The 11,697-nt window shown below is 56.6% G+C and overlaps 1 protein-coding gene across 1 annotated transcript in view; it reads left to right on the top strand.

Annotated features, from left to right (window-relative positions):
• The first annotated feature begins 7,579 nt into the window (after positions 1 to 7,579).
• Positions 7,580 to 11,697, top strand: part of LPCAT1 (lysophosphatidylcholine acyltransferase 1) — a 37,707-nt gene continuing 33,589 nt past the window's right edge. The window contains exon 1 of the mRNA XM_004698105.2: positions 7,580 to 7,722. Coding sequence (XP_004698162.2) covers positions 7,580 to 7,722 — 143 coding nt within the window. The remainder of the gene's footprint in view (positions 7,723 to 11,697) is intronic.

Below are 11,697 nucleotides of genomic sequence, written 5' to 3'. Positions count from 1 at the left end.
CCACCCACTAAACCCCTCACTCACCCACCCACCCACTAAAGCCCTCACCTACCCACCCACTAGACCCCTCACTCACCCATCCACCCACTAAACCTCTCACTCACCCACGCACTCACTAAAGCCCTCACTCACACACTCACTCACCCAACCCCTCACTGACTCACCTACCCACCCACTTACTTACTAACCTCACTCACCCACCTTCCGGCCCCCTCACTCACTTACCCACTCACTCACACACTCACTTATTCACACACCCACTCCCACCTCACTCACTCACTTATCGACTTGCTCACTCTCTCAGTCATTCAATAAATCATTCACTTAATTGGTGAGTCAGTCACTCATTCACTCAAACACTCTCACTCCTGTCTCTCTCTCAATCTCTCTCTAACTGGCACAGGGCCTGCTGTCTATGTGGGAGGCAGAGCATCAAGCCAGCCACCAACCTGTACCCAGGGTGGGGGTGGGGCAGTGGCAGCAGGTCCCAGCACAGCTAGGCTTGGGGTCCGTATAGGTGGATGGAGGTGGGAGGGGGCGGGAGGGGAGGCCCCCTCAGAGGAGCCCTTGCACGAGAACCCTGTAGGCAGATGGCCAGCTGTCTCAGTGACACAGGGGGACACAGGATGGGGCCCTTGTTCACTGTACCCAGGACCTCTGTGTCAGAGACCCTGACCTTCAGCGCAGACACGGCTGGCCCTGCCTGGCCACCCCCAACTGCCTTGCCAGGCCCTCCTCCACCTCCCTTCGGTCTTGTCCATTCCTGATTCGCAGAGGGGACCGGGCCATATCTCTCCCTGGGACACAGCCTCAATGTGAGTTGGGACCCAATAGCAACAGGTTCTGTTGAAGAGTGCTTGTGTGGGGAGGGTTCGTGTCCCTGAGCCCTCTCTCCTATGCCCGAGTCCCTGTGGTGCCAGGTTCCAGAGGATGGACAGTGTCATTAGCTGATGTCCATTGTTTATTTTAAGGAGCCCAGGTGGCTGTCATGGTGATGTGTTAGGCATTCAGAAACGACCAGCAGCTCCTTGAGCAAAAAGATGAGGCTTTCTACTTCCGTAAAGGGACAGTCTCGGAAACCCACAGGGGCAGTTCCACCTTGTCCTGTAGGCTCGTCGGGAGTTGGCATCGACTCCTGGCGTTGTTTTGGATTGGCTTTGGTTTGGTGGCACCATGGGTTAAGGGTTGGGTTGCTACCGAAGGTGGGCAGTTTGAATCCACCACACCCAGGCAAAAAGATGCTTCTGGATAAAGGTCTGTAGCTGTGCCCTCCCTGAAGGGCAGTTCTGCACAGTCCCACAGGGTCACTGTGGGGGGTAAGAAGGGCTTTCGTGATCTGCAGCAGCAGCAGAGCTGAGGAGACCGGCTAGGTCCGTTGCTCCCTGCTTGCCCCCGGATGATTTTCACACTGGGTTATGCATTGGGCCGCGAACTGCAAGGTCACCAGTTCGAAACTACCAGCCACTCCTAGGGAGAAAGACTATAGACTGTCTGCTCCCATAAAGATTGACTGTCTGAAACCCACAGGGGCAGTTGCGCGCTGTCCTAGAGGGTCACTATGAGTCGGAATCAACCAGGTGGCAGTGAGAGGTGAGCGCGGGGCAGCGGCAGTGGCTGTTTCTCACCCCGATCATCAGAACAGACTCGGTGTTGGCACGCCCCCACCTGAGATGGTTTCTTTGTAAATTATCTTGTCATCCTGATTCCCGGCTTTGGAACTCGTCAGCCTCTTCTCCAGTAGATCATGGTCTGTTTTTCCTTCTGGACCTCGGGTGAGGCATTCATACCTGTGTTGGATTGCAGGCTTGCTATCCCCTCACCCCCGCGCTGTAGCACCGCCCCCCACCCCCCTCTACAACTTACTGTGTGAGCTGTGCTTGTTAGAAACCTCTTCCTGCCCCTCCTCGCTCATTCTGTTTCTCTCTCTCTCTCTCTCTCTTTCTTTGTCTCTCTCTCATTTGTACTTCTCTAGAGGACCCAGCCTCAGACAGGGATGCAGCTGTGGACACCCTCGCTGGCCTGGCCCCCTGTCTGGGTGGATCTGACCCCCCCTTGGTTTACTGTGGTGAGGCTGCGTCTCCTGCCAGCGTTGGCCTGGCACAGGGACAGAGTGGGCATACATACGGGGCCCCCATGAACGGAGCAGTCTCCAAGTAACAGATGAGTGCTTCGGCGTTTGTCCCGGGACCCAGGGCACAGTAACCAACCTTGCACACTTGCACACAGAGGCGCAGGGACCGGGGAGTTACAGCCTGTGATCTGGGCAAGAGGGAAGGATGTCTTTGCATGACAGTGCTGGTGAAGACAATCAAAAGTACCTTGCCCCGCCAGCAAAACAGACCTGTCCTGGGGACAGAATGCGCCGTAGAAGCAAAGATGACAAGACTTCATGGACTCACACACTTTGGACATGTTGTCCGGAGAGACCAGTCCCTGGAGAAGGACCTCATGTTTGGTAAAGCGGCGGTAGCGACAGAGAGGAAGGCCCCTGAGAAGATGAATGGACACTGGTGGCTGCGACAGTGGGCTCGAACGTAGGAACAATGTGAGGATGACGCGGGACCTGGCAGGGATTAGCGCTGCTGTCTTCCCACCCCCAGGTTATTTTGAAGCAAACCCCAGGCTTGGTGCTGTCTCGTTCTTACCTACTCCAGGCTGGGTCTCAAGGAGAAGTACTGCAGCAGCCACAGGCCGCCGCCGGCAGCCCCGCAGCAGCAGCGGGAGCCCTGGTGGTGTTGTGGGTTAGGGATTGGGCCACTCGCCACAAGGTCAGCTGTTTGAAACCTCGAGCCACTTTGAGGGAGGAAGAGAAGGCCTTCCGTGCCTGTCAAGATGGCAGGCTCGGGTCCTGATGAGTCGGAATTGACTCAGTGGCCGTGAGAGTCCAACTGGTGTGGTCGGCGGAGGGCAGCGCTCTGACTCCTCAAATGCCTGACTCCGTGTGTTATGCGGTTGGTGAGCGTCCAGCCGCCTGCGGCCTGCACATGGACACGTTGGTCCCTTTGACTAAAGATGCATTAGTCTGTGTGGTGGTTGTGGGTGTTGTTGGGTCGGTTCTGACAACCTCACAACCCCATGCACAACAGAACACAACACAGCCCCGCCCTGTGCCCTCGTCCGTCGATCCTATGCCTGAGCCCATTGCCGCAGGCACAGGTCCATCCACGTCACCAAGCATGATGCCCTTCCCCAGGGACTGGTCTCTCCTGACAACTTATCCAAAGCATGTGAGGTGAAGTCTTGCCATCCTTGTCCCTAAGGAGCTCTCTGGCTAGACATTCTCCAAGACAGATCAGTCGGTCCTCCTGGCAGCTCAGGGTACTCTCTTCCGCAGCCCCGCACGCAGATGCACGGACTCTTCTTCGGTCCTCCTGATTCCGTGTCCAGCTTTCGCGTGCATGTGAGGCGTCAGGAAACACCGCGCCTTGGGTCAGGCACGGGGTCGTCTGTAGGGTCTCCTTTCCATCTCTTCCTTTTGACTCTTCATAAAATGTGCCTGTTGCAGAAATGGCTGTTTGTCCCTGGAGGGCCCGGTCTGGGTTTTGCTGTCCTCCCAGTGCCCGGGTGCTCACTGGGGATCCCATTCCAGTGGGACCCTTCCTATTGGGTTGTAGGGCCCCTCCATGACGTGGTCCATCGTGGCTGCCCGGCTCTGCTCGGGCCGGCACCCCAGCCACCCCAGGGCCCCGCGCTGGTAACTGACGGACAAAGAATGCCTGAAACTAGAGCTATGGTTTTCCTTCAAAGGGTTCCAAAGTCCAGGCCAGAGGTGGGAGATCCCTCAGGGCGGCTGGACAGGTCACCATGGTGAGGGTGGACAGAACCAAAGAGGATCCTCCCACCCACACGCATACCAAACCACAGCCAACTAGTCTGACTCAGAGCGACCCTGCTGGGCAGAGGAAAGCTGCCCTGTGTGGTTTCCGAGCTGGCTGTCAATCTTTACGGGTGCAGTCAGCCTGTGTTTCTCTTGCTGAGCAGCTGATGGCCTTGAACCGCCAACCTTGCGGTTAGCCCAGTGCCTAGCCCACTGCATCACTAGGGCTTGTTGACCAGATCGGTAATAGACTAGACACCTATCTGGCCAACGTGGGCTAAAAGTTTCAAGAAGCACAAGTACCTTGAGGAAAGAAACCCCAGCTCAAAGGTCTAGATTCTGAGGCATGTCTACTGCCCAACTTCATACGCAGGAACACAGATGCCCACCCCAGATGGGCACTAGGGGTGAGGGGAGTTGGGGGAGCAGTGAGGTAGTAAAATGGACAAAGGAAAAGCTAAAAATCTAGTTTGACCATTGTCTCAGAAACGTTGAAAATGCTGTCGGAAATCTACATAGAACTTCTAGAATGATGTTGCCCATAATGGGCGAACCTGTCCCCAGGCGTCTGGGTCCAGGGGGGCTGCAGAAGCAGAGCCCCCTGCCCTTTGTCCTGGCGGATGGACTAGAGTAGAAGGTCTTCATTTGCCAATGGGAGATACGGGATCATTTATTTTCTGGGAAGGGGGAGGCTGGCCCAGTAGGTTTGGGAACCTGTGCTGTGGGGTCGAGGCCATTAAGGTAGCATCGTCACATTGTCACCACAGTGATAGCACAACCCAGGAAGACCATGCGGTGAGGAACTGAGGTTCAGTGTTGCACACTGACTGCATTGAGCCCAGGCACATTGGCAGACAAAACACGAGGCCATTACCAAGCCTCCTCCCTACCAGGTTGCTTCACGCAGGTCAGAGGAGCTCTGAGCGTAGAGCATCACTTAACAGATTCCTGGAGAACATGCATGTGCTCATGCCAGTAGATGGGGGTGGGGGGGGGTGGGGCCTCAGGTAAGATGCTACCCTCCCAGACAGCAAACAGGACTCTTAGAAAGCCAGCACAGGGAAGGGAGCTCATCCCCCAACAGTTAATGTTGCAACAAGGCTCGGATTTCAAAGTGCTACAGACTTGCCAACAGCAGACAGACAGGACTCAGCTTTCAGGGTATCCACCAGATGCCTGGTGGGGCACAGCCAGGGCATTCAGCAACCCCCACCAGGGAGAGAGAATAACAGTCTCCGCAGCGGGCAGACCCATGCCACCCTCCGAGCTGGTGCCGCTGAGGGTCCAGCCCTGGAGCCCTGCAAGGTGGTGAGTCCGACTTGTGCTGTGGGACGATTATATTACAGGTGTGTTGTTCTAGCTCGGTGTTGGCCACCCCTTTCTGAGTCAGCTGCTGCCCCAGGCGGCAGCCTCGACCTGCCCCTGCGTGTGCCATCACCTTCCCGGGAACAGAGCGCCAGGGCTTTATCCCCCATAGAGATGCTGGGTGGGCAGCCAAGTGCTTTACCGCTGCACCACCAGCAGGGCTTATTTCAGACTCACTGCCTTGGAGTTTCTGAGACGGTCCTCGTCCCCGGAGTAGATAGCCCCATCTTTCTCCTGAGACATGGCCGGTGGTTTCATACTGCTAACTCACACCACCAAGGCTCCGGTCACTGAAAATCACTCACTCCCGTGGAGTCGATGCTGACTCGTAATGACCCTATAAGACGGAGTAGAACCGCCCCATCGGTTTCAGGGACTGTCCGTCTGTAGCAGAGTAGAAAGCCTTATCTCTGTCCCGAGGAGCGGCTGGTGATTTCAAACTTATGACCTTGTGGTTGTTAGCCCGGCAGGTACCCCGGTTCAGCCACCAAGGCTCCTAGAGTTGCTCGTAGGTTCAAATGCAACATCTTAGCATTTGGTCTCCTTTGGGACTCATTTGTGTTTCTTATGCTTGCTTTTCAACAGAGCTTCTTCCGCATTCTATTTTGTTGTTGTTGGGTTTGTTTGTTTGTTTGTTTTGTCCTGTATGGTTTTTCTCTAGGCACATCCCTGGAGACAGTAACTGGACTAATGGTATCTGAGATGGGCGGCAGGGGAGGGTGGGGGAAAAGGGACGGCTAATCATGGTGCAAGGATGAAGAACGTTTTGAAATTGGGATCGGGATTGCAGAACTCCTTTTAATATGCTTAAACCATCGAACTGGGTTGTATGTGAATTAGGCCTATAAAGTTGTTTGCCTTTTAAACAACAAACGCAGGCTCAAGTAGAAAGACAGTGCTTTGAAAATGATGGCAACGAATGTGCTTGACACAATGGATGGGCGTATGGATTGTGCTAAGGGTTGTAGGGGCCCCCAATAAAAGGATTAAGAATAATAATAATAAAAACAAAACACAAGAGCAGCTGTAGGAAGCGGGTCTGAAGGAGCACAGCAGCCAGCAGCAGCCAAGCCAGGAAGGTGACCCGCTGTGAGTTGGCAGCGACTGGATGGCAGTGAGGAGGAGGACGGCTGTTGCCGCAGGTGGTGCCAGTCACCTGCCACCCTGCTGAGACCTGAAGTCCTCGGTATCGGGTCCCCAGGTCCTTCCCTAGTCAGGATTGTAACCGCAATCTGAGCCTCCCCACGCCCCCCACCCTGCCCCGAAATACACACAACAAGGTTTGTAGCCACTGAGCAGTTGCTTTGAAAATGGCAATTAGGGCCAGGGGCTGTTTGTCTTTTGCTTGTTTGTTGAATGTCAGCATCCCCAAACGGCCGCCTGTGTGGGGAGGTGTATGCCACGCACGCTGGTGGCACAGGTGACGGCTGGAGACCACCCAGAGGCCCCCGAGGAGGGCGTCCTGGAGGCCACCTTCTGCGAGGTCACAGCTTGAAAGCCCCGCCCGCACACGTGGGGCAGCCGTGCGGCAGAACCGGCCCGAGCTAGTGGTGACCGCATGGGGCTGATCAGCCAGACACCGTGCTCGGCAGAGTGGAACGTGGCCGTCCCTGCCACGTGAGGGCCGTGGCAGAGCCTTGTCCTCCACAGGGGCCCTGTCGGCTGACTTTCAGAAGCAGGTCACCAGGTTTTGCTTCCTAGTCTTCCTTCCCCTGGGCATGCCTCCAAAGCATGTCCGTTGTCACAGCGGTGTGCGGGAGGCTGGGTTGAGGGAAGTACAGTAGCTACCCCCTCCCCCCACCCCCACCCTGCCGGCTGTGCTGAGCTACCGTGTCCATCTGCCCGTGTGTCCAGGGCTCCTGTCCTCCCCCCAGCCCCTTCCAAGAGCTGCAAGTGGTCCCTTTGCCCTCACATTCAGGCCTCAGCTTGGCGTCATTTGGCCCCTTGGGGGAGCCAGCCCTTGGGTACATAGGCTAAGCGGGTCTGCAGAGGCGGCCTCAGTGGGTATCTGTGAGCGTCCACCTGCAGGTGTTGGCAGGGCCCCCTGGCTGCGCTGGGCAAGATGCCTGGCTCAGCCCCAAGCCCCTAGTCGCTGGGAGGGCAGAGTGGGAGGACGTGGACTGGGAGGGCTCATTGGGTCTGTGTCCCCTACAGGGTGGCTGGTGTCACCAGCAAAGGGCAGAGCATTGACTGAGGTAGAGGGTGGCCTCTGGCCCAGTGCTGACCCCTGGGCCAGCTCCGTGTGCTGTGTCCCCGAGACCACATGACTCTGCCCTATGCCTGGGTGCCACCCCTGGGCTGATACCTTGTGCATGCTCCCCGTAGGATGGGGGGCTGGTGTCTGTCCCAACGGCGCCCCTGACGACCGTGCTGATTCATGCCCTCTTGTCTCCCCAGATGGCGTTCATGACGCTGACCCTCTTCCCTATCCGGCTGCTGTTTGCCGCCTTCATGATGCTGCTCGCCTGGCCCCTCGCCTTCGTGGCCTCGCTGGGACCCGCTGAGAAGGAATTGGAGCAGCCCCTGGCCCTGTGGCGGAAGTAAGTCAACCTGGTGGTAGGGTGACCGCACCCAGGGTCCTCCCACCCACCGCCTGCACCGTGACCTGGCTGCCTGGTCTCCCCCTGCTTGTCTCCCACCCCACCCCACCTGGCCTGGTACACACACACACACACACACACACACACCACTGGGGGGCTTACAGGTTAGGAGTCCGGGGAAACCCTCCACCCCTTGTCCCTAGCTGCTTCCCCAGGGCACCTCCGCCGTGTCTCAGAAGTCATTGCCTTAGACCTTGACCCTGCACTGCACTGCAGCCCCACCCAATCCACAAAACACAACCCTGTGTGTCCGGTGAGGCCCAAGGACCCTGAGGGCAGCATGAATCCAGCCAGGGGTCATCACCCCAGGACCCGTTTGACTTCATAGTCTAGGTTATATGGGAAAAGGTGGTGACATCTTCAAGGTCCAATGGGCACAGGTGTCCATATATACCTGTATTGTCTTGAAAGAGCAGGCGCAGGCCCGCCTGATCCACCCACCTGCCCCTGGGGGGCGTTCTGCAGGGTTGATGCCCCACCCTGGGGGTCAGACTGCTAAGCCTGTTTCCCTGTGAACCAACCACAGGGAGTTCCAGCAGTGTGATGGTGAAGTAGTTAGGACTTGGGCTGCTAACTGCAAGGTCAGCTGTTCAAAACCACCAGCTGCTCTTTGGGAGAAAAGTGAGGCCTCGGAAATCCAAAGGGAGTGCCCTGTGGGGTCCCTCTGGGTTGGAATTGATTTGGTGCAGGGTGTTTGGGTTTTAGTTTGTTTGGGGACCTGGAGCCCCTAGTGGTGCAGTGGTTAAATGCTGCAAAGGGAAAGGCAGGCGGGGCCGGGCTGCTGTGAGTCAGAATTGACCAGGCGCAAATCATCTATCCGTGTATAAGCCTGTGAAGACTGGCGGGGAAGGGGGCATGTTAAAAATTCCTTGGTCCGTGGGATTAGAAGATGGCATCTTTCCACGAACGTTTTTGATGTTCTCTCCTCAAACAACCTAAAAGCAAAGGACGAAAATGAAACCACAGCCTCTTCTTGCCTCCCAGTCCTGCAGCTGTTCCCCTGGAGGTATATGCCCTTGGTAAATAAGGCGCGGAGACCATGCGTGTGTCAGAGCCCTGACAGCTCTGATTCCTGTCCAGTGAGAGGGCTGGGGCCAGCCTGGGGGCTGAGTCACCGTGGAGGCGGGCCCTGGACCAGGTCACTCAGGCGTCAGAGTCTCACCGAGTGGCTCCGGGGCTGGCAGCTGACGGCGCCCGTCTTGGAAGGCACGGCTTAGCTGGAGCCCGGCCATGCCTGGCTGTTGGTGGGCCAGCTGCAGCTACATTTGCCATGCAGGTGGTTGTGTGAGTGAATGCCTCACAGAGTGACCACCTGGCCCTGTGGGTTAGCTCTTGGTGTCCCCAGTACACCTCCCTCTAGACTGCCGAGCTTCTAGCGATGTGAGAGAGAGGCAGGAACCACAGAGCTGCCATCTCTGGTGCCCACAGGTCATGGCTGCACTGTGTGGCAGTCAGATGCCCTGGCGACACCTCACACTGAATCCTCATGACCCTTCCTGTGGCACGCCTCAGACAGGGACGGTTCTCAAACAGGTTGAAATGTACTGCCATGTGCCTCTCTCCCTGGATGGCCCTCAAGTTATCCCCAGCTGCTCTGGGGGGGTTTCCTGAGTGTGTGTGTGTGTGTGTGTGTGTGTGTGTGTGTTAAGAGTGTACCTGAATGTGTGTTATATGTGCGTGCAGGGATGAATGGGGGTGTACATGAATAACTGAGTGTGGGTGTGCGTGTGCAGTGGATATGTGTGCATGAATGTTGAATTCGAGCATGGGTATACATGTACCTGAGTCATGCATTGATGAGTGTAGGTGTGCATGTCTGAGTGTACATGCAGGGCATGAATAAGTGCAAGTGGATACACACGCAGTTGTGTGTCTGTGTAGGGGTGCATGTGCGTGTATGTATGTAAGATTGGGGGTGAGTGGGTGCACGTGTGTCTTCATGTGTGCATACATAGATGAGTGTAAAATGTGAGTGAAGGCATGCATGAGTGTGTGTGTGCACATGTGTGCAGGAGTGAGTTCCTGACTGTGGGTGTGAACAGGCCATTGGGGGCATGTCTGGGCTATGGACTGTGGTTCCAGCAGATCTGGCTGAGTCTGGGTTTGGGGTTCTTCATTTGCCCCTCCCCCCTTGGGGGGGCACGGCTCAGCTCCCTCTGAAGAGCATGTGGCCTTGAGCCTCACTCCTACTGCTGCTTCACCACTAACAGGAAGGAGCCTGGTGTTGGAGGCATGAGCAGCAGGCTGGTTGGCGAGGCCAGGAAACTGCAATGACCAGAGTGGGAGTTCAGCCAGAGAGAGAGTTGGGTGTTTGGCCAGAGAGTGGGGGTTTGTAGTCTTGACAGACACTTGGTGGCTTGGCTCCGTGTGGGTTTTGAGTGACAGCACTCCCTCTGTCTCTGCTCTGATTCTCCTAACCCCTCTCCCCAGCAGACAGCCGTGTTTTCTCTCCTCGCTCACGTGTGCCCTATGTGAAGGGTTTGCTGGTTTTATGAGAGCCTCTGATCAATGAGCCACGGCAAACCAGCCCTGTGGGAAGGCGTACGTCGTGGCCTCTGTGGGTATCCACTGTTACTCATTGCCGGGCGTCTGACTTGTCCACGGTACTGGTCAGTGTCAGGGCCTCTGTGACATGTGCACTGTAGTGGTCAGTGCCAGGGTGCATGGAGATCACTGCCTCAGTCCATGTCTGCCTTTATTTGTGCCCCACCACGTGTGTGCCCTCCACATGTACACCTTGTGTCGGTCCCTGTGTGCTCTGCACCCATACCCCACTACCTTATTCCTCACTGTGCCCGAGTGCCCAAAACAAGCCCTTGGCGTTTATTTAACCCACCACCCACCACCCACCCCTGGGCCTTGTCGGCCTGGGCTCAGTGCTGGAGGGGGACAGGAAAGAAGACAGACAGGTGGTGCCCTTCCCCCAAGCCGCTCTGATAGAAACACTGCACCTGGATGTGGAGGCAGGGCTTAGAAAGAGACAGGTGTGGAAGTAAGGTCGATCTGAGTCTGCACCACTCTTGCTCTGGGATGATCATGGGACAACATGGAAGGTGTGTGGTGCCGTGTGGAACCTGGTTTTGTGCAGATGGTGTTAGGGGCCGGGGTTCTTCACAGCTCTGATTCGGGCCTGCCTGTAGGATGCCTTCCTGGAAAGCTAAGAGAGAAACGCCTGCGTTGCCAGGAGTAAACCATATCACCACGGCCCGGCCCGCAGGTCAGACCGGGCCGCATTCACTCAGGAACACAGTCTGACGGTTGCTTCAGTGGCCTGCGTCTACATCTTTGGACTTCCGGCGTCCAGCTGTAACAGGGTCCAGGAGCAAAGCTTGCCCGTGGCTAGGGCCCAGCGAGGTTCCTCCTTAGCTAGGGTCAGAGCTCAGAATCTCTGACTCTTGGGGTGAGCAGAAACCCAGGTTCACGTGTGAATTTGTCACCGTGCTGGCTCCCCACGACCAGGGCCAGAGAGTGGCCGAGTGACCCAGCTGCTGTCCAGGGTGAGAGGTGAGGGAGTCATTCAGGTTGTGGGTCAGCGTGCGGGTGTAAAAGTGTAGTGGACGTCCTGCACACGCTGGGCAGGCATCTGGGATGGTTCTTTCTGCGTCTGAGCTCAGCCGGCCCTGGGTGAACTTGTTCGGCCGTGGAGTTGGTGGTAGAGAAGCTTCAAGGCAGGCGAGGCTGTCTCCGCTCGTCTTCTTCCAAACGCTTGAGGGCTGAGAGAGCGTAACTGTGACTCAGTCTCTCTGGGACGTGAGGCCACCCTGACAAGCACACAGAATAGCCGTTATCCAATCCTTCCGAAAATGACAGTGGGGGGTTGATGGAAAGAAGAAGGGCGGGGCAAGATATGCTCCATCTGGGGGACTCTCAAAATACAGTCACGGAGAAGTGACGTCACCCTGCTGCCAAACTCCA

The sequence above is a fragment of the Echinops telfairi genome, unplaced genomic scaffold (assembly GCF_000313985.2).
Source record: "Echinops telfairi isolate 266 unplaced genomic scaffold, ASM31398v2 ScPeMD7_7469;HRSCAF=8507_1, whole genome shotgun sequence".
Taxonomy (NCBI): domain Eukaryota; kingdom Metazoa; phylum Chordata; class Mammalia; order Afrosoricida; family Tenrecidae; genus Echinops; species Echinops telfairi.
Note: the sequence above shows the minus strand (reverse complement) of the source record. Positions and strands in the feature narration are given on the sequence as shown.